This window comes from Gymnodraco acuticeps, unplaced genomic scaffold (assembly GCF_902827175.1).
Source record: "Gymnodraco acuticeps unplaced genomic scaffold, fGymAcu1.1, whole genome shotgun sequence".
NCBI lineage: Eukaryota > Metazoa > Chordata > Actinopteri > Perciformes > Bathydraconidae > Gymnodraco > Gymnodraco acuticeps.
Window position 1 is genome coordinate 418,277 of NW_022990023.1, and position 21,629 is coordinate 439,905.

Here is a 21,629-nt window from a genome sequence, read left to right on the forward strand (position 1 = left end):
GATGAACAGGTTTGGTGGGTTTTTGTTGTTTCTCTCATTCTCCTTGCCTCTAGCTTTCCTGTTTGCTGCTATTCTGCCTCATTGATTCTATGTGCACCCGTAACAAGTCAGTTCAGTTCTTGCATGACTGAAAGGTCTTTCACTGACAGAAAATACCAACTAACTTTAAAAAAGCAATATCATAATTTTTTTAGGGAAATGGTTCTGGCTTTGAGATCATTTCAAGTATCTTGTCTATACAAACCATATCTTTATTTACTATACATTTCAGCCTAAATTTTAGAAGTTTCCATTAATTTGCAAAGTAAAGCAGGCCGTCCACTTAGGTTTGTTTCTTTACCCAAACTTTTAAACCAACTTTGTGAGCTGCTATGAATTGGAAATAGAGAAACCTATATAGGGCTGGATATCAAATGGAAACATTCCAAATTAGGGCTAATTGAATACCAGAGCTCAATTTCGATTAGGAACACATTTTTCAACATTTTAATACTTTAAGGGGAACTTTAGAGTATATAATAAAGTGTAAGTAAACAAGTCTTATATATACCAGGCAATTAATAGCTGTCAATGTTATGTACACATTTCAGCTCGTCTGCCCTTACGCGGGTAATGATGTTATCACCTGTTAACACTGAGAAAGGCTCAGGAGTGAAGATGTCTGTAAACACAAAAACAAACTGATACTACAGTTGAAAGTACGAGTGCTTGTGTGTTTAAGTATGTTTCATCAAGAATCGAAGAAAGAGATGGCACACTTCTGACTCGCTTATTGTCTCTAAAAGGAAGCAGGTGGCACCCCACGACCCCTCCCCCAGTTACCTAGATACACACAAATGCACGACCCCACACACACACAGTGCACATCGCCCCCCACTACTCCTCCTTTTCGGGAGTCCGAGTATTAATCCCTAGCGTCAGCATGGTGTGTGGATGGTGGGGGTCTGTCTGGTGCCAGGCGGTGGCCGGCACTGACTTGACTCCTACACTTCAAGACCAGACAATGTGTGGGTGTGCTAGTGAGACCCTGGGAGGCTTATTGAGAGATGACGCCATTTTTAAAAACACACACATGCACGCCTCCTTCTTCAGTGTCTTGTCATCCCTTAATCTCGTTAAACTGTTTCAGCTCGGTCAGGGGTTTGCCCGAGTAAAGCATTTGATGGCTAAAAACATTAGGCCGTCTTGTTGCAGCGCTTATTGGACTTACGCTGTGATTCAGTTACAGTGAGACGATGGCGGAGGCTTTTAGAGATGGGCCTTAAGCTTGTTTAACGGCCTTTGTTTTGACCTCTGTGAAAAATCAATAAGGACTAGATAAGAATGACTGCTAATCAATGATACAGCTGACATACGTTTACCTATTAGTACTTATCATTCGTGTTATGAACTTCATTTGTGGGGGGTTTGTGTGCATGTGCTGCTGGTATTAGCTGGCATTCTGCAGCAACACAAAAAAAGTTTGTTTTTTGCTGGAATAGATGTTCTTCCTATTTATCGTTTAAAATGAAACACTTTAAAATGTGTCTTTGTGGGTGCAAACTGAATGTCTGTTTATGGTTTTAATCTTAAACTTTAAAACTTGGACAGTGTTTCAGCATTTGTGTGTGAGTAATGTGTTGTCATCCGGTTATGATCTGCCAGCGTATGCTCGATAATCCTTGAGTAGCTGCTATTGCTGGGAAGTGGTACGGGTTATTGGGTGGGGGAGTTAAGAGTTAAGACAGGACCTCAAATCGTTCAACAACATTGCTCTAAAGACATCTTATCTTACAGCTGGCCAACAAAGAAGGCAGTTAGCCAAAAATAATTTAGCTAATAGTCTTAGTCTTCAGATCATTTCTGATAACTGTGCTTTTATACACTCCATACTAACTGTACAATTATAAGTTATACATACAAAGTGACTGTAGCACATCAGTGTTAAAAACTCCTCAACAGGTCATTCCTGGTTAGAGGATGCTACTGGTACCTGCATCAGTAAAAACACTGATGTGATCTGTACTTTTTTCAGATAGAAGTGTGGGAAAAGAAAATAGATATTTGACCCTTTGGACTTTCCCATCAGGACTATTTACTCTTGATAATGCCTGAAATTGACATGGTTGTCACTCATTTCATTCGACACTGCACTTTTATCAGTATGAGTCTTACAAACTTTGGTTGTTTGAATGTTAATTTGTGGTTGCATTAGTTATATCTGGTGTGTACTTACTGTCCTAGTGGTTACTGGTGTTGATCTTGGCTATTGTAACATTATATTGGAGAATAATATATTTATATGTTCATACATGCAGAGATTATTTGACTGTCCTTAGTGGTAAAGACTTATTATTGTCAGTAATAAGGGTGTTAATCCCCATTCACTGGCTCTGTGAACAGAGCCACTTACAGTCATGTCAATGCAGTTATTCCTCTAGATTTACATTTACAGCATCAGTTTATGTGAATGATTTGAATTTTAATGGGATTTTATGAGGTCATTTATTAGATCAAGTTTCAATTTTAAGAGAAATAGCAAGCTTGATGATCAGGTGTTCATTTTAAATTTCAGATTGTTGCATATTTAAGTACTTCAGAGCAAATAAACATAATATTATAGTAATACTTTTTGCCTTTGCACTTGCTGTTTTAACAGGGTGATTATATTAGGAAGCTTACTGTCTATTGCAATAATACCTTAAATTCGGCTTGTTTTTAAGGAATATATTTAGAAATTAAGAGAGCAGTGCCCAGAACACTTCAACTGATTTTCTTGTTGACTTATGGGAAAACTCAAGAAGTTACCAAGCAGACCTTTGTTTTTACTTGTCCTACAAGTAGCAACAGATATAATACTGCAAGTTCTGTCATCAAGAGTCTCAAGGCAGTTTCTCACACTCAGGTTGTACTCAGGGAACAAACATTTTCCCACACAGGCAGTAAAGGCAATAGAGAGGCGAAGTCCCGCCCGTCTACTTCCGACCCATGGGACCTTATTTCGGAAAAAGTATGTATTGAAGTCAATGGGGAGAGAAAGATTATCTTTCGATCCCGTTTGAATTGTACCACGAATCACACATATGATGTTTGTCAATATTAAAAAATAATTTCCATGTCAAAAAAGTCACAGTTTGTCGTAAAACTGTTGAAATATAAGACTATGAAAAATACGCATCTAGAAAGACTACAAATCCCAGAATTCCGGTCCCGCATGCTGGCTCTTAAGGAACCGACTAACTCCCCTTTTGTGTGTGTCCAGCTCTCAACATGCCCAGACTTGGAGTGATTTTCACCTCTTTTAATACTTTTCGCCTCATTCTGAAAGAAAGGAGTGAAATATGCCAACGTGACGGCCGTCTTGGTGTGTGGTGCGAGACGGGAGATGTAGTTCATTGAGCGGTTTCACACAAAAAAGTGTTATTTCACAGTTTTACGACACATTTTTCTTTTTTTGACTTGCAAAATTATGTGTAATTCGTGGCACAATTCAAACGGGATCGAAAGATAATCTTTCTCTCCCCATTGACTTCAATACATACTTTTTCCGAAATAAGGTCCCATGGAGGTTCACCGGAAGGGGAGGGACTTCGCCTCTCTATACTCTCTTAGGCAATAGCCATCAGAATATGCAAAAGACCGTATAATATTGGAAGTAAGTTTAACTATGTTCGTTGTTGCACTATTGTTTTTCACCAACCACCTGTGGGACTCAATAGACACATTGTCCTCTGCTTTTCCATTAACTTGAAGACAGTTCAGCTTTTTGGTTGAATAGGTCCCTCACTTCATGGCTTTGATTCCTCTTAAATGTCCCTCGGCACATATGCAAAACTGATGGTCTCTTGAAGTGATTGGACATTATTCATCACAGAAAGGGGATGAAATGGGAAAATCTAAGCCATAGACCAAAGTATTGGTCCCATTTCCCATGCAGCAATATAAGCGCTAATATATTCATTGCGTTAATTAGACTGTAGCCACCTGGAAACAAGACGAGTTGTATCCTTTGGTGTCTGATAGTGGACACTTAACACAGGATTAAGAAAATCACAATGTGAATGCTACATGTATCAACACACAGCCTGCTTTTATAATGGCTGAATAGAGGGCTGTAATTACAAGGAATTCCCAACAATGGCACATAAAGGTTGCTGTGATATTCTGCCAGGAGCAGGAATGTGACCTTTTGACATTTGACCCTAAAAAGAGATAAAGTGGATGGTATGTCCCTGAATAAACTTCCTTTTTTTCCTTCAAAATTGTACCTGGTACAACAGCTGGTGGCACACATATGCACAAAAGGATGTGGATAGAGCCAGATAAAAGTGAGCTGGTTGTTTGTTTTTTCACTGAGATTAGATAAGTACTACATTATTCTCTGTAACACAATGTTAAAGTGTTTAGGCACTTTAACAGTTTGCTAATGTTTACTCTTCCTCTGTTGACGTGGCTTTCAGTAATCAGCGTGATGGATTCATTTAATACATCCAGTATTAATCACAAGTCGTGGCTTGCAGGTTGTCAGGTAAATACTGTTGCTGTGGCTTGGAGCTTATATGCATTTATTCACATGTCCCAACACACTCACGCAGAGTTTCCCATGTGAACATTTCAGCAAAGCCACTCCCTGCTCTCCAAAACTTGGCTTGATATGAGGAGGGCCCCCGCTATTTGTGTTGCCATGGCGACTGTTCATTCTGCTGTGAACTTTGGAGCAGTGCACACACAGCCCTGATTGTGTCTGACCTTAGAGCGCACTGCGCAGAGCCAAACTTTTTGACTTTGCACAAGTATTAGTGAAGCACGCTGCCCACAGAGCATGCATTCAGAAAGGGATTGTTAGAAAACTAGACAGTTGTGCAACTTACTTAAGTCACTTCTTTAAAATAAATAATATTCTTGAGTGTTCTTTGATCATGTTGTCGACTATATTATTTAATTGTTTAAAAAATACCCTTAAGTGCAACAAAACTTGGGTGGATTTAGTGGTAGATGTGTATGAATCTTAATTTTGATAGAATTCAGCCTGTCAGAGGAGGAGCCTGGTCAGGTTTCAGTAGACTGTGAAACATGAAACAGATTTATCACATAACTGGATTCGGACTTAACTGGACCCTTCCTTCTCAGCATAACCCAAATAAAAATGGTACAGAAGCCAAATGAGAGTCCATGCAGTGTTAACAACTCAGAAATCATGTGTTTTATCAAAAAGCACCATTAAAAATAGAGGAAAAGTTGGCCAGATTCTCAGAATTTCAACCACCAAAAGTTCATATTTGAAATATATAGAAGTCAATGCAAGGAGAGAAATAAACAGGTACACAAATAGCTGACCACATGACGGATAAAGCAATGTCACTTTGAAAGAGGCTTAGATAATGGGCTAATGTAGCACGTGTACAGCATCTTATAAACGTATATTGTGTCATACTTAACACTGACTACATCATGGTTTTCAGCAGAGTTTGAATATGTGGTGTCTTAATTTTTTACAATATTTTACCCATTATTGTAGTTGCTGCTGATGCACAGTATTCTCCTGCAATGCGTAAAAGAAAAGAAAGAGCTGCCTTGGAGGGAAATTAAGTAAATCATGTCTGATGGCAGCTCCAAAAAAAATCTTTAAACATTTTGCAACACTTGGTCATTTTATAAACCATTTCTTATCTCATTTGAAGCAACACGCAGCGATAGTCCAGCTCCAGGTTTTATTGTCTGCCCGAGTGGTCGTCCTCCCTGTTGTCCGTGTGTCTCTGTGTGAGTGTGTGTGTGTGAGAGGGTGTGTGTGTTTAATGATGGTGGGGTCCCATACATTCTCATGGTAATTGGAGGTCTGGAATGGAGCTTTTGCAGCGGGATGTGCACTCCTCTACGGGCTCAGGAGCTGGACTTCAGATTGACAATGGACTATCGTAGAATGGGTGGCGTTGTTTGAACCCCTGTGTGTGTGTGTGTGTGTGTGTTTGTGTTTGTGTGTGTATGTGGGGGGGATGTGCTTTCTGAAGTGGCTTGAAGAAAGTTGTGAGCAGCAGGTGGGTGAAGCCTCTTCATCTTCTGTTTTCTGTGTGTGTCCAAGGCAGTGAAAATATGGAGAGAATGCATCAGTGGATTTTAAAGAGAATATTCTGGACTTTGACATGCTATTTTCTCAGGTGCAAGTGTACACGTGCATTGGATTACTTGTGCGGATTTGCAGACTAACTGAAAAAAAACTGAAAATAAAAAGCAATTAATACAGTGACAATAATTATAAACATATTTCGTTGTGTTTGTTTTGTGTTTTCAAGGAAACAATTAAGGGGAAATGTTAATATTCATTTATAACCGCATTGATAAAGGACTGTAACATTTCATTTGAGGCCATTCTTTGATCCAAGATTTTTAACTAATCCTAAGTGGTCTTTAAATATTCTAAGCAGCATTGCATGCATTTAAGTGGGCAAAATGTGAACAAGGGCTCCTTTGCTTCAGAAAACAAACAAACGGCAATGCTTGTCATCGTAGGAATACTGAAAAAACAGCACTTTAGTCACAGTCGCACTTATCTTTAGGAAACTTGAAGCCATTCATTCTGACTGAGCTGTCCTCTGTTGGTGCCACTTGATACTGTATCTACTTTATCTTTTGTTAAATTCTTGATGTCCTTTGATAATCTTATCAGTCGTGACTGAGGCTGCAGTCACACATAGATTGAAGATGCGGTGCAGTGAGAAAAGTTACCCAGCTCACGTCATTTTATATCACTTTTAAGCACACTCCCTACTGTGACTTTCCCAGACGTCCAGTGCTGTGTGTTTAATCTACAAACTTAGTGTTGAATATGATTCATAAGGCGAGACTGCAATCAGCTGATTCCAACTTGACACTATGTTGAAATAGTCTGTTTCCTTTGAAGTGTTCAAGTTTGCTGCTCTATATAGTATTGAATCAACCTGTTGATGCCTTTTCATTGCAGTCACTTAAAATCTTGGGCAACATTTGACAGTGTAAGAAAATAGATATTGCCTAGATATTGTTTGACTATTAACATCAGAACCTCATAAGCAGCCTCAATGGATTTGAAAAACATAATGAATTGAGTCCCGTTTATATAACAGTTGGATAGGGAGACATGTTTGATGACATTCAAATGAGTACAGTTCCTCTGCATGCATTAGCCCATAACCCCATATATGTCCCCATATCACATAAGCAGTGTCTTTGTTAAATGTTTCCAAACTCTTTAATATGTGTAACCAGGTCAGCGCTTGAATGCAATTACAGCTGGCTTTCTGCACAGACAACCCCTCACCCCCCGCAGAGCCAGGATCCTGGTTCCCCTTGTCTGGAAGTCTGCATAAAGAGTCGATTATACAGTAAACAAACTACTTCTACAGTATGTGTGTTTAAACATACCCAAGGCTTATTGTATGCTACTGCACGTACTGATCCCGCAAATGACATACACACCCAGAGCAGTTTAAACGTGTATTTTCCCTCTAGCGTTTAAACATCTATTTCTTGAACCTGTCCAATGTTTTCTTGTTAGGACAAGAGTGAAAGCTTTTTGTATTATTTATTAGCAGTTATCCTTCTATCACATAGAGTAGGTCCACTATTAGTCCTCATATAGCAGGTATTGACTTGGTATTCAACAGGTGTTTACAGTCCGATCACAGCTAACACTAGTGAACACTAGCACTATCTTTTCTTTTTTCCTGTTTTATTGTGTTCCACTGTTGGAGGAGCCTGTGACCTAAGATTTTCATTGTCATAACTACACTGTAGCTATGTACGTATGACTAATAACAGCCTTGAACCTTAAAAGAAGAGATGTTACAAATTAAGTGGTATTGTATCATACCTGATTGAGAGGAAAATCAGCTGGCAACAATTCCGCTCATCCATGTTCTGACTTTAGATACTTGAATAACATCCTCAACAGTTGGTTACGATTGTTCGTATTATTATTGTGAATGATAGTTCATAGAGCACCTCCTAGTTTTCTAGATCTAGATCATTTGAAGGCTTGCTCCTATAATTAAGTTTTCAACAGCAGGTGGTTGTTTGCTCTGATTGTTGTCATCTTGTCACAGACTGTGATTCAGTACATTCAGTGATTGTTATGTGGGTGTTTCCTGTTGCTGCGGACTGGGTGAAAAGGGCAGATCCCGTTCCACATGATGATAGTTTAATGCTACACCTCACCCTGTAGGCACCTTACATGTCGTCGTTTCTCACTCACAACCCAGTGAATATCATTTCCGCTGTACATCAGATTGGAAAGGAATTGTACAGTAAAATATTCTAGCCTCTTGTTGTGTGTGTGTTTTGCCAACAAGTGCACAATGCCCATGCTTTCTTTATAATACTCCACAAAGAAAAGTAAAGTGGACATTTATTAAATGGGGTCAGATTCTGGTCCTGCATTTCCACAGGTTGTTATGATGGAAATAGCTTCCTATTTAGCCGTGTGAAGTGGAGCATAGGACGCTGTGTATGTGGAGGATCAAACGTGGGAATGAGCCGATTGATTCCAATTAAATTCTGAGTCTTTTGTTTTCAGTCTGTCTTTGTATTGCTGCTTGTGTGACTTTTAAAACCCATTAGTGAGCTACTTTCTCAGCAGTGGGGGAATGTTAGCGATTGGTGGAGCAGCAGTGACGGATGATGCAGGGATAAATGGGGCGAGCAAAGTGAGAAAAGCTCCTTTGAGTCGAGCTTTAGCCGAGTCACGTGAAGAGAGAGGCAGACAAAAGGCAGGTGGCCTGAGGATCAGACAGAAATTTGGGTCAACATTTTCTATTTTGTTTGCATTAAAACGTAAAAAAAGACATTGCATTAAAGTGGTGCAAGGTTTTTACATGAGAAGTTTGCATGGTTCTGTAATTAATCACACTTAGGAACTACATTTACAAAAGGATGTAATTGCCTTGATTTTATTTAAACATGACTATGACACTGCAGCAGTCTGGCGTGTCTGTGTGTGTTGGTGGTGTCTCGCATGCAAGCATTTTCAAGTTCATTAGGGTAAGCAGAGTTAACTTCATTAGCCTCTGACAGCTTCTGTTAGGAGCTAGAGTGAGGTCATCCTTGTCTGTCAACACATCGCATGCTACATCTTGACCTACTGAGACGTAACAGAGCCTCAATCTAAAATATACACAACCTTGAACTGCAGCTGTTTTTACACTCCACAGATCCTCTAAGTAGCACACTAACCCATCTGAATTAAAGTGGTACTTGTCTTTACAAGACGGTTACAGTAGGTGTTTCTGCTGCCACTATTTATTTTCCTCTGCACTTCACCGTTAATGTAAAAGGAAAGGATGGTTTTAATCTATATTTTTTTGTCAACAAATCCATGAGAAGTCAAAACTGAAATTGTGTTAGTCTATCTCATGATACTTTACGACCTCCTCAGCCTCAAGTCCATTTGTTTCTCATGAAGTTGTAAGTCTTAAAAAACATGTAAACATTTCAAAAAACAACCAGGCACTGTTTTAACCTAAAATGACTTAAACAGCAGAATAAAATTGTTTTTCGGGGACGTATTTACTGCCACAGGTTTAATGCTCTAATTAGTATGGTAATGAAGGAACGTGTTAGTGAGTTCAATAGTGTGGCGTTTTTATAGTTGTTTTGATTACATTCCAGTCTATGGCACAAAGAAAGAGGCTTGGGCTTTGGATGCACCAATAATTCATTGTCAGCTTAGTTTTTATGGGCTTTTTTGGCCATTATAGAATATCTCTAGACATATCCTTTCACCTAAGTGCCTAATGTCCCACTGAGTAATCACAGATACAGAGAGCACATGTGGTGACTGAAGATATGTATACGGCATGTATCATCACTGTCCAGCGCTGTTATCTCTGCTCCCTCAGTCCCCTCTAGCTGCCTCCTCTTCAGTGTCTGCTCGGCCCCTGAGAGCCTGTACGTCTGTAGTTGCTGTCACTGGCCATTGTGCCGCATACAAAGAGCCTGAGTCCACTCCAGTTATGGGTCCATTCATAAAGCGCAGCGGTGCATGAACCAGGCTCTCCCTCCGGCCCCGGGCACCCCCACAGATCGGGCCTCTGGGAGTGAGAGCGGAGACATTGATCAAAAGCTATCGAAGGAGAGGACGAGTAAAAGACGGGGTGGGTGGGCGGGGGTGCAGGATCATGTTGGATACAATGAATGGAGACATGGGCTGGGAACTGTTTTTCTTTCCCTTTTTCGGACTTTGCTTTTCATTCTTTTTTGCTGTATCGAGCTTTGTGTTTTGCCAATTTCATGGCAAATTATGAGCCTAAATTGATCCATTTATGGGAAAAAATCATAATATTTACTTAAACATTTTATAAGAGAAGTGGACTATTAGATGGACTAAATCTTTTTTTTTAATATGTGATTTATTTGTGACATTGTCAAACACAGAAAGCATACATACACAGACATGTACAATAAAGGGAGTAAAATAGACCATTCTACCAGGGTCAACCATAAAAAACAAAATAAACAAACGGACCTTAACCACAAACAACAACATTGAAATAAAATAAATAATAATAACAACAAAAGAAACACATATACAACTAAATCTGTCTTCTTCTTCTCCAGAGATGACGCTCCTGTCCTCCCAACCCAAACTTCTGGACTCCGTCGAAACCTTGGACTCCTCCCCCGCCGCAGGCACCGAGGACCCCGAGCTGAGGATGCTGGAGAAGAGGTCAAAGGTCATCGAGGAGCTGCTGCAGACGGAGAAGGACTACATCAAAGACCTGCAGATGTGTGTCGAGGAGATCATCGAGCCACTGCAGAAGAAGCAGGTTAGAAGATGTAGACGCGGAGAAAATATGTCATCATCATCAAAAACCTAACCAAGAAACTTTTATCAGTGTTTTTTAACTTTATTTCTGCATTTATTAAAGGTGAAGAATGTGGACTTTGATGGGCTCTTTGGCAACATCGGCTCTGTGATCGACCTGTCACAACGCCTGTATGAAACACTGCAGGACACAGACTCTATCGGTAAGAAGCCAGTTTCTTGATGCACATCCTTTGGACATCTTTTTCACCAACCAGGAGTCAAGTAACTTCTTTCCCAAGCTGTGCTGTTATATACAAGAGTTTGAAAGCATTTGAAAATAGCTACCATTGGAGAAAGTTAGGGGAAATATCACAATTCAATTCATATTTGAGTATTTCCTTAAAAAGGTTCAGATTCTGTCTTTACCAACTTACCTAACTTTGTTTCCTGTTTGACTTTAATCACCTGTGTTAGTGAGAAACATCCCCCACCATCCTTCTCTCTGACCTTACGTTTCTGTACCCTGGGCTCTTAGGAAATGTATTTCTGGGCTTCAAATCTGAGCTTGAAGAAGTGTACAAGATCTACTGCCAGAACCACGACGATGCCATCTCTCTGCTCGAGAGCTACGAGAAAGAAGAAAACATCCAGAGCCACGTGTTGGAGTGTCTGGAGAGACTGAGGTGAGTCACTGAGAGGAGGGAGAAAAGGTCCAAAAGGATCTCTCACTAGTTTGAGGTTTCAGCTTGACTTGTGCGTTTGACTTAAAACACTTTTTTCGCATGATGGTGTGTTTTAAAAGCATGAAATCAAAGCAAGAGTTGCCGCGACTAATACGAGTATAAAGTTGTTTTTGAACATTAACTGTAAAGTCTGTCGATCATTTATTGTGTGTAGAGTAAAATGTTTTTTTTTATTTCAACTTTAAATAGGGTTTTCTGTAGAATACAAACTTTAAAGTTGATACTGTAAACAGTTATGGCATTCAGATTTTCAGTTGTCAATACATATATATATATATATATATATTTTAAAAGGTTGTTGTGTAGTAAGGCCACAGTAAGGTTTGCTGTTGGCTGATACTCTCATGGAAACAATTTATGATGGTGTTTTTATCAGACTTTGAACTGTGATGCATAAGCTAGTTATGAAAGGGGAATGCAGTCCAAGTACATCTTTAAACAGAAGATGTACTTTTGAACTTTAATACATTTTTGTATTTGCTAATTTTCAGTAAACATGCCTTTACTATATTCCTACCGTACACATGCTATATGTGCACTAAGATGGAGCGCTGTGACTTCTCAGTAATGTAGAGCAGTCAAAGAATGTGATCTAACTGGTTTCACTTGTCTAGTTTCAACATCTGTGACTCAGACACTTGATAATGTTGTAAAAGTAAGTCATCAATCAGGGTTTGAAGATAAACACAGGTTGGTTCTCTGGAAGATTAAAAAAAGGGCACTGTTTCCAAGAAGTCACACTTAACAAAAGGGCAATGTACAGCTGTGTGTTGTAAACACTGACAATCTTTTGTTGAAATTAATTTGTTATCAGTTTCTTTTGAAATACTGCTTTTATACTCATTGTGTAGGTTTACTATACTGTTGCTAGCCTCAGGAAAGTAATAGTATTTCTAAAGTGAGTGTCTGCTGCAACCTATTCAGCTTTGAAAGGTCATCTATCTACCGCCCAGTAGAATTTGAAGAGTTTTACTGCCACACCGGGCCTCTGTCCAGTTTTAAAAGAGAATTCACAAAACAAAACCATAACAACCACGGTGCAGCTGGCTGTTTTCTTGCAAAGTAAAGTCCTGGATTAAGTCCCTTCATAAGCAAATACTTCCTTTGAGTTCTTAGAATTTAACTTATAGAAATATGAAGCATTAATGACATTTTCTAATCAGAGGTTAATAAATCCTGTTTTTGTCATCTTTTTCCAACCTTCACTTCAACAGGGCCATATATCGAGAGTGGTAAGTGTCCATAACAAGTGATGTCATGATTTTACAGAATGAGAATCATCTCGACCGCATGCCTGTTGCTCATTAACCCCCGGGAAATGACCTCTTTGTGTGTTGTGTGTGTTTGTGATGCTGTGGAAGACTCTAAAACATGTGTGCTGGCATTTCATTTTCTTCTCTGGACTAAGATGAATTCAATGTATTTGTTGTTTGTGCATGTGAATACTGTATATAATTGTTGGGAAGAGACATATTCCGTCTCATTCGTGGAAAAGAAAGGTAATCGTTGATGCCATCTTCTGGACAAAAAAAGCAATAGCAATAAACATTAACTGATCTAGTTAGTATTATTTAAAATATAATACCCATTATAGGATTTCTCTATTGTGAAAATGTTGTAACTCAAAGCTCTCTTTATGGAGAATAGGGTAACCACAATTCTAACTCTTACACCATAAACAAGTCATATTGCATGTGACCTCATTTGACAAAGTGAAAACTGTGAATGTTGACAGTTTTTACTGTTTAAATTTGGAAATGTGTTTACCCTAAATAGGCAGATAAGATTCCACAATTCATACCTCAGTTTCTAACACCTTATTTTAACAATAGCAGTATATTTTCTTTGACGCTCATGCAGACATCCAATCACAATTGGGCTTTGAACACCTGCATTATGCAATTGACCTTGTTACTATATATCCAGAAGATTGCATTAAAACTAAACAAATCGATATTTTTTTTCTATTTGTGTGTTCTTTTTTCACTTATGTCTCCCAAAAACTGTGTGATCATCATCAGAATATATGAATATGTGATGATGGTTACATATCATTGGATCATACATCCACATGATACAGAGACGTGTGTTATCTGGGGAAATAATAGAATAGCTGTGATGGTGATAGTGGCTGTGTGTGAGCTTCTCTTCACATATCATAATTTCTTCCTCCAACCAAACCCTCTCACTTTTTTCAGGGGGAAAACAAACTACATCAACCTCGGCTCCTTCCTAATCAAGCCGGTTCAGCGGGTGATGCGTTACCCCCTGCTGCTGATGGAGCTGCTGGGGGCCACACCCGAGAGCCACCACGACCGGCCCCTGCTGACCGAGGCTCTGCAGGCCATCAAAGAGATCAACGTGAACATCAACGAGTACAAACGCAGGAAGGACCTAGGTAACAACAAATCCCTTAAAGCCTGCTGGTTGGTCTGTATTTGGGAAATCGTTTCTTCAGTGCAGAGTCTGAACTATTTTCCCTCTGCTGCCCCCAGTGGTTAAATACAGGAAAGTCGACGAGGACACGTTCATCGACAAGATCTCCAAGCTGAGCATGCACTCCATTATCAAGAAATCCAACCGAGTCAGCAGCCACCTCAAACACCTCACAGGAATCTCCCCCCAGGTACATCCCTGTTTTTATTTCTTAACCCAAGCGAAGTGTAGTCAGGTTTTTGTGAATGAAATCGTGCTGATCTCTTTCTTCTGTCTTTCTCACAGATTAAAGATGAAGCGTTTGATGAAGCAGAGAAGAAGTTCAGGCTACAGGAGAGACTCATCAAGTCTTTCATCAGAGATATTTCCTTGTACCTGCAACATATAAGGGTACGAACATGTTATCACTATGATATAAACTCCCAAGAAGACACAACTAGAAATATCTCCTGTGGCTGATCCGTGTCGTTTTAATTGCATCTTAAAGTACTTCCAAAATGTAATTATTCTTAACAACGATAAATCCTACATTTATTTTCAAACCAACTACTGAAAAACAAACATATTCCCATTGTTTTTAATGAATATATACATGTAATAATTCTTAATTTTGCTGATTAGCTCAGTATTTTATTGTGACCTTTTAACTAAAAAGTATTTAGTTTATTGTTTTTATATTATGGACTGGCATAGCCTGTTCCTCCCATTCTACATCAGTGCAGAAGATAAAAACATATGATATGATTCCATAAAAATAAAAACCATCCTTAAAAACCCTATTGTTAATGAGACCAGTGAACTACACACATACTCCACCGAGTGTATCTATATGTTGTTGGTGCTTGCATGGATTGTAATAAAATGTATCTCTTCAGGAATCGGCGTCTGTGAAGGTCTTGGCGGCCATCAGTTTCTGTGACATCTACACAGAGCGCAGCATTCTCGACCCGGAGAGATTCCAGAGAGCTCACCGCTGCATCAGCGACAAACAGTTCACTCAATTTGTAAGTCCACTTCCTGTTTGTTATCATTTAGTTTCTATTAAAGGGCATTGAGAATGACTCTGATGACCTCCATCAACCCTCTCCTCTCCTTTCCCCTTACAGAAGGAGCGCACAGAGGCCTTAGTCATCAACCCGCTCACCCAGCTGCTCCTCATGTTCGCCGGGCCGCACAAGCTCATCCAGAAGCGCTTCGACAAGCTGCTGGACTACGACAACTGCAAGGAGCGCGCCGAACGCCTCAAGGACCGCCGCGTCCAGGACGAGCTGCAGGCGGCGCGCAACAACTACGAGGCGCTCAACGCACAACTCCTGGACGAGCTGCCCAAGTTCCACGGAGCAGCAGAGAATCTGTTCACCGGCTGCGTGAGGGCCTTCGCTCACTCACAGAAGAACTTCACCAAGACCACGCTGGGAGAGCTGAAGCCCCTCCTACAAGCTGTGAGTAACTTTGGTTATGAGTGTATTGAGGATTGTGGGACATAATAATCATACTAATACATTCTTCACTCATTATATTATATTCTGTTGTTAACCCTGACTTTTTCTTTACACTTTCTTTCTTCCAGTTTTCTAACAAAGTAGGCCCAGAGGGGAACCTGATCTCTAAGTTTCAAGAGGAGTACGGTCGGGTTCTCCAACTCCTGCAGAGCTTTAGCTTCTGCCCGGAGAACCTTCCTCCTGCCGCCTCCACCAAAAAGACCGTAGAGAAGAAGACTATGGAGAAGCAGATTTCAAGAAAGCATCTGCCGGCACCTGTGAGTGAAACGCTCATCTTATATGCTCCCTCTCTTATTCTCTGCATTACTTAAAAAACAGTGCAATATTGTGTGTATGATTTATTAAACAGTGCAATATTCATATTTAGGATTATTATTTTGAACATTATTCTGGTTTTCATTATTAATATCTTTCTTATTAATACAAATACACCACTGTATATATTGCAATACACTCTTTTACATGTATATTGTTCTTACATAATAAACTACAATGTGAACATGTTTTACTTTAGCCGTTTTTAAATGTTTTCTTTCTTTTATTGTAACCAAAATCAATAATGATAAAATACGTATTCTATTTCTGTTTCTGATTGGTGCCAGACCAAATTCATGATCTAACTGTGACTCCTGTCCTTGTCGCTTTCAGCCCAACCACATCTCGCAGACGGACGAGCACCGGGCGGGACTTCTGGCACGTTACGGACCTGAGAAACTTTTCCAGGCAGAGAGAAACTTCAACGCAGCCCAGGATCTGGACGTGTCTGTACTGGAGGGAGACCTTGTGGGTGTCATTAAGCAGCAGGACCCCATGGGTAGCAACAACCGCTGGCTCATTGATACAGGAGGTAGGTCATTCGTACTCAAAGATTCAAAAGTGTTATTGTCGTGTGAACATAAGCTACAGTGTAGAAATGGCAATGAAAATGTTATGAATCTTTTTGCACAAAAATACAAATAAAAAATAGTGCATGAAGTCTTATGTAAATAGATTATGATATACAAGAACAGAATGTGAAATTACATAAAGACGAAATTAAATACGGTTTATTGTGGTGATAACTATTTAGATAAATAAGTAGATTGCAAGATGACAAACAGATGAATGTTTATCGAGGCACTTTACAGAGCTCAGGTGTTTAGCAGTCTTATGACCTGTGGGAGAAAACTGTCCCTGAGTCTGTAAGCCCTGATGAAGAGCAACATTTTTGGATGTGCTTCTGACATTTGAAAATATAATGATGCTTAATAAATATTTATTTGCTTGTTTTGCAGTCGGCAAGGGTTTTGTTTACAGCTCCTTCCTGAAACCCTACAACCCACGCAGGAGCCAATCGGACGTGTCCATCGAGAGCCAGTCGTCCAATGAGTCGGGCTACGGCGGCTCCTCGCCTGTTTTCTCACGCCAAAACAGCAACAGCACGCTAACCTTCAACCAGGAAGCAGCCACCGTCAGCTTCTCCACGTCGCAGCCCACGGGTCATTCCTCACCACACCCTTCTCTCGACTCTGCCTCGTCTCGTCGAAGTAACCCCAGAGACACTCCCAGCCTCGACCCTGCCAGTCAGAGCAACTCCATCAACTCCTCGCCCAGAAATCCCGCAAACCGCAGGGAGTTCTCAGAACAAACTCACAGAATTTCCTCCAGAGACACGGAGCCTTCTCACCGGCATCACAGAGACTCGTACGATGCGGGAGCGAGCAGCCACAAGGAGACGGCAGACCTCTCGGAGACAGACTCTTATTCTTCACTCAGAAACAATCGATCACAGCGGCATGGACACACGGACAAAACCTACAGTTCATACCAGTTGAGAAACGGAGATAACGGGGGCCAGAAGAGGGCCGCTCCCCCCAGAGAGGTGTACATCGAGCCGGAGCCAGAAGCAGAAGATGAGAGTGAAGTAGACGGTCATCAGGTGAGAGGAAGTTTGAATCCTACGATGGAATTTAATACTATAACAAGGGCAGACATTTAATTTTCAAGTGATGAGAGTAACCATGTTAAACTAAGGGATTGATGTTATAGAGAAAATCATACATCCCAAATAACTCAATATTGATACTTTAACCAGGGCTTAGGGTTGACCATTGATGCTTTCAAAACATATTTTGACAATCATATTTTTGATTTATAATCATTGGGGTGGATTTTATGACTAAGTGGCCTAATGCAAATCCCTTTATTGAAATGTTGCTTTTGAAACCAGGAAGAAAAACACACTTAGGATTTTATAATAGACAAAATCTAAGACTAAATAGCTTGTATCATATCAAAATATTGATATACAATCCCTATTTGAACTTTTACCCAACAAAAGCAGCTTCTGTTAGTTTCTTTTATCTAATTTTAAAAAATCATAATTCATTGTTGTTTCCCACAAGCCCATCCTAGATACTACCACCAGATATTAATACTGCTTTTAAAATGTTGGGGGAAAAAACTGCGTTGACTGACTGTGTTTTTATTTATTTTTCCCGTTTTTAGATCTACTATGCTATCTACTCCTTCGAGGCTCGTTGTGCCAATGAACTGACCATCTCAGCCAATCAGAGGCTGCGGATTCTGGAGTTCGAGGACTTGAACGGCAACAGTGAGTGGTGGCTCGGGGAGGCGGAAGGCCGGCGAGGCTACGTGCCTTCAAACTACATCCGCAAATCAGAATATACCTGAACAAAGTTTCACCCTGAAGACTGTACGACGCCTTGAGGAAGGCTCTCTGAGCAGACAAGCATCTGGACACATGGTCGCTTATTTCTGATCTGTTATATCATGGAGTTTGATAGTGAGAAAGACTGACCATTGCGCCTGACTCTGCTCCTAAGAGTTAGCATTTTATGCCTATATTTATAGACTTTTTTATATTATTTTTACTTACTGGAAATTGCACCTACTCCCTCTTGTTTCCAGTGATAAACCTGTGAATTGCACCATATTTTTGGCCATATTCTCTGTGGCTGAAGACAATGAAATGTATGTTTAAGAGTCTTAAAGGTTGACGCATTGGGAGATTGCAATGGAAATGTGAATGTTTTGGGTTCAGGCTGGATTTTTTTCTAAACAAACATCAAGATGTATGAAGACAGACTTATGTTAACACTGTGTTAATGACTTTTTTCTGCTTGTGGTTTACCACTAGAATGATGAATGAATATTAGATGACATCTATGCCGTAATGTTCAACAATCAAGGTTTGAGGCACTTATGTTGATTATCCACTGGTGGCGAGCTTTGAAGTGTCTGTGGAGCAATCAACAAGAATTTGGCGTATTGTATGAATTGAATCTGTAATTAAAAAAAAGCTGAATATATGGTTTAGCACTCCCCTTGTCGATACACTTTGACACCGTGCAAACAGGTGATGACCGGCTGAACCTGTCAGAAGAGGTTAAAGAACACGGAGAAAGAGGTCGTGCTCCAAACTCAACTCTTTGTACATTATATATAGTGCTGTATATTGAGAATATGCTATTGCACCCACTGTAAAGTGATCACTGTTTGAATAAAAAAAACAGCTCAGCTGACAAATTAAGCCAATTTCTTACATTTATTTTTGTTTGTTTTCAAGGGTGTTGTTCGAAAAATACTTTACTACGTGTTTTTACAGATTCAACTTTTTTTAAATTTTACAAATAAAATCCCTTTTTTTTTTTTTCATAAACATAAGAGGGAAACAGTCCAGATCAGACATAGAAAAGGGATCAGACATTTTTTCTCAGTTGCCTGTCAGGGTTTCTGTAGTTTATCATGCAACAATTTGAATATTGTGTTCAACTAATACATTACAAATCAGTCCTGAACTTATAGTAATTATTACATTAGCATATACTGTATAGAAGCCAAGCAGAAGTATAATGCAGTACAATTTGCAATAATGTATACAGTGCAAAACTGAATAAGGGTGTTTTGCATTTTGCAAAATGGTACCATTTTCATAACGTTTGCAAATTGTAAACAAGATTGATGTGATACAATTCCAGCTCTTCAACTTGTTGGGAAACCTGAACTCAGGTTAATAAATTTTTTGATTTAAGGGATACATTTATTGAGTGGATTATTAAAAACACACCAACTATGCCAAGAGCGTCAACATATCACCTCCCATCGACTTTCTAACTCTCTACCACTTTATGCCTGTAAGCACCTCCACAGTAAGAAAGGTCACAGGGCAAAAAGACAAAGTATTTAATCACATGTAACTCCTGTCAAATCAATGCAGTTTCCTAATGATTTACCGGTGGGTGGAGTGTTAGTGAGGGGTTATTTAGAACGGTGTGAGCATGAAGCCCACCGTAGATTGACACTGGTCCCATCATGGTCTGCTCTAGTTTTGATATTACAACTGTGTGCATTCACTGCATTCGGCCAGGACTCGTACTGTATGTGAGTATGCATATGCCATAGATTTTATTATTTTTGAAAAAGCATTTATAGCATTAAAAAATGTCAAAAGGAATTAAACCTAGAACTTGACAAATAATTGATATATTTCTATAAGTTTACAGGATGTCACAGAACCAGATGAGGTACACATTTATTTACCTTGAAATAAACGTTTTATGAGTGGAATGCTTAAATGCCCCTCTTTTCCTCACAGAGTATTATTATGACGATTATACCACGACAGCCCGGCAGAAGATGTTAATTCGACTCTAGATGACTGGTTGTATGAACTCATAGATGTCGCAGGTAAATGACCTCTAAATGCTTAAAGATGCAACAGTTTTTATCCTCTCTGTAAAGATGTAAGGCAGGTCACTCCACAGAAACTGCCCTCCTTGCTGTCACTGAGGAACTGCACACGGCTAAAGCAGCCTCCCTCTCCTCTGTCATCATCCTTTTGGACCTGTCTGCTGCATTCGACACGGTGAATCATCAGATCCTCCTTTGCACTCTCCAAGAACTTGGAGTTTCAGGCTCTGCACTTTCCCTCATCACCTCATACCTCAAAGACCGTACCTACAGGGTAACTTGAAGAGGGTCGGAGTCCGACCCTTGTCAATTAACTACAGGGGTCCCTCAGGGCTCTGTTCTTGGTCCCCTACTCTTCTCCTTGTACACAAACTCGCTCGGATCAGTCATTAGCCCGCATGGTTTTTCATACCACTGCTACGCTGACGACACCCAATTAATTCTGTCCTTTCCCCGCTCAGAGACCCAGGTCGTCGCACGCATCTCTGCTTGTCTAGCTGACATCTCTCAGTGGATGTCTGCTCACCACCTCAAGCTCAACCTTGACAAGACTGAACTGCTTTTCCTTCCGGGAAAAGATTGTCCCACTCTTGACCTGACAATCAACATCGGCACCTCTATTGTTTCCCCGACTCAGACTGCAAGGAATCTGGGTGTGACCCTAGATAACAACCTGTCCTTCACTGCAAACATAGCTGCTACAACCCGCTGCTGCAGATACACGCTTTACAACATCAGGAGGATACGTCCCCAGCTGACCCAGAAAGCGACGCAGGTTCTGGTCCAGGCTCTCGTCATCTCACGCCTAGACTACTGCAACTCCCTCCTGGCTGGTCTACCTGCATGTGCCATCCGATCTCTGCAGCTCATCCAGAATGCAGCGGCTCGTCTGGTCTTCAACCTTCCTAAATGCTCACGCTGCTCCTCCGCTCCCTTCACTGGCTTCCGGTAACTGCTAGAATTCAATCTACTTCAAGACAATGGTACTTGCGTACCATGCTGCGAATGGATCTGGCCCTTCCTACATCCAGGACATGGTTAAACCGTACACCCCAGCACGTGCACTCCGCTCTGCATCAGCCAAACGGCTCGCTGCACCCTCACTGCGAGGGGGACCCAAGTTCCCATCAGCAAAAACACGTGGGTTTGCTATCCTAGCTCCAAAATGGTGGAATGAGCTCCCCATTGACATCAGGACAGCAGAAAGCTTACACACCTTCCGGCGCAGACTAAAAACTCATCTCTTTCGACTCCACTTCGAGCGATAGAACTATTAACAAAGCACTTATATACTAATAAAGGACTGGCTTATCTAAAGCCAGTTGAGTAGCACTTGAAATGTGTTTGCTCTATGAAACCTGATGTACTTATATGATTCTGTTTTCTTCAAGTTTGTGTTTTGTTGGTCGAACCCACTTATTGTAAGTCGCTTTGGATAAAAGCGTCAGCTAAATGCAATGTAATGTAATGTATTGATTAAGGCTTTACTGATGCAAATAC

At 40.3% G+C, this 21,629-nt stretch overlaps 1 protein-coding gene across 3 annotated transcripts in view; it reads left to right on the plus strand.

Annotated features, from left to right (window-relative positions):
• dnmbp (dynamin binding protein) overlaps positions 1 to 18,969 on the plus strand; it is a 47,465-nt gene extending 28,496 nt beyond the window's left edge. For 2 of the 3 annotated variants that reach the window (XM_034214450.1, XM_034214451.1), the window contains 13 exons: positions 10,567 to 10,775; positions 10,878 to 10,977; positions 11,292 to 11,439; positions 12,714 to 12,731; positions 13,698 to 13,897; positions 13,995 to 14,125; positions 14,221 to 14,325; positions 14,811 to 14,939; positions 15,042 to 15,377; positions 15,506 to 15,694; positions 16,086 to 16,284; positions 16,712 to 17,355; positions 17,925 to 18,969. In XM_034214450.1, the coding sequence (XP_034070341.1) occupies positions 10,567 to 10,775; positions 10,878 to 10,977; positions 11,292 to 11,439; positions 12,714 to 12,731; positions 13,698 to 13,897; positions 13,995 to 14,125; positions 14,221 to 14,325; positions 14,811 to 14,939; positions 15,042 to 15,377; positions 15,506 to 15,694; positions 16,086 to 16,284; positions 16,712 to 17,355; positions 17,925 to 18,110 (2,594 nt within the window). In that variant the 3' untranslated portion in view covers positions 18,111 to 18,969. The remainder of the gene's footprint in view (positions 1 to 10,566; positions 10,776 to 10,877; positions 10,978 to 11,291; positions 11,440 to 12,713; positions 12,732 to 13,697; positions 13,898 to 13,994; positions 14,126 to 14,220; positions 14,326 to 14,810; positions 14,940 to 15,041; positions 15,378 to 15,505; positions 15,695 to 16,085; positions 16,285 to 16,711; positions 17,356 to 17,924) is intronic. The other variant, XM_034214452.1, reaches the window with a different exon arrangement.
• The last annotated feature ends 2,660 nt before the right edge of the window (positions 18,970 to 21,629 follow it).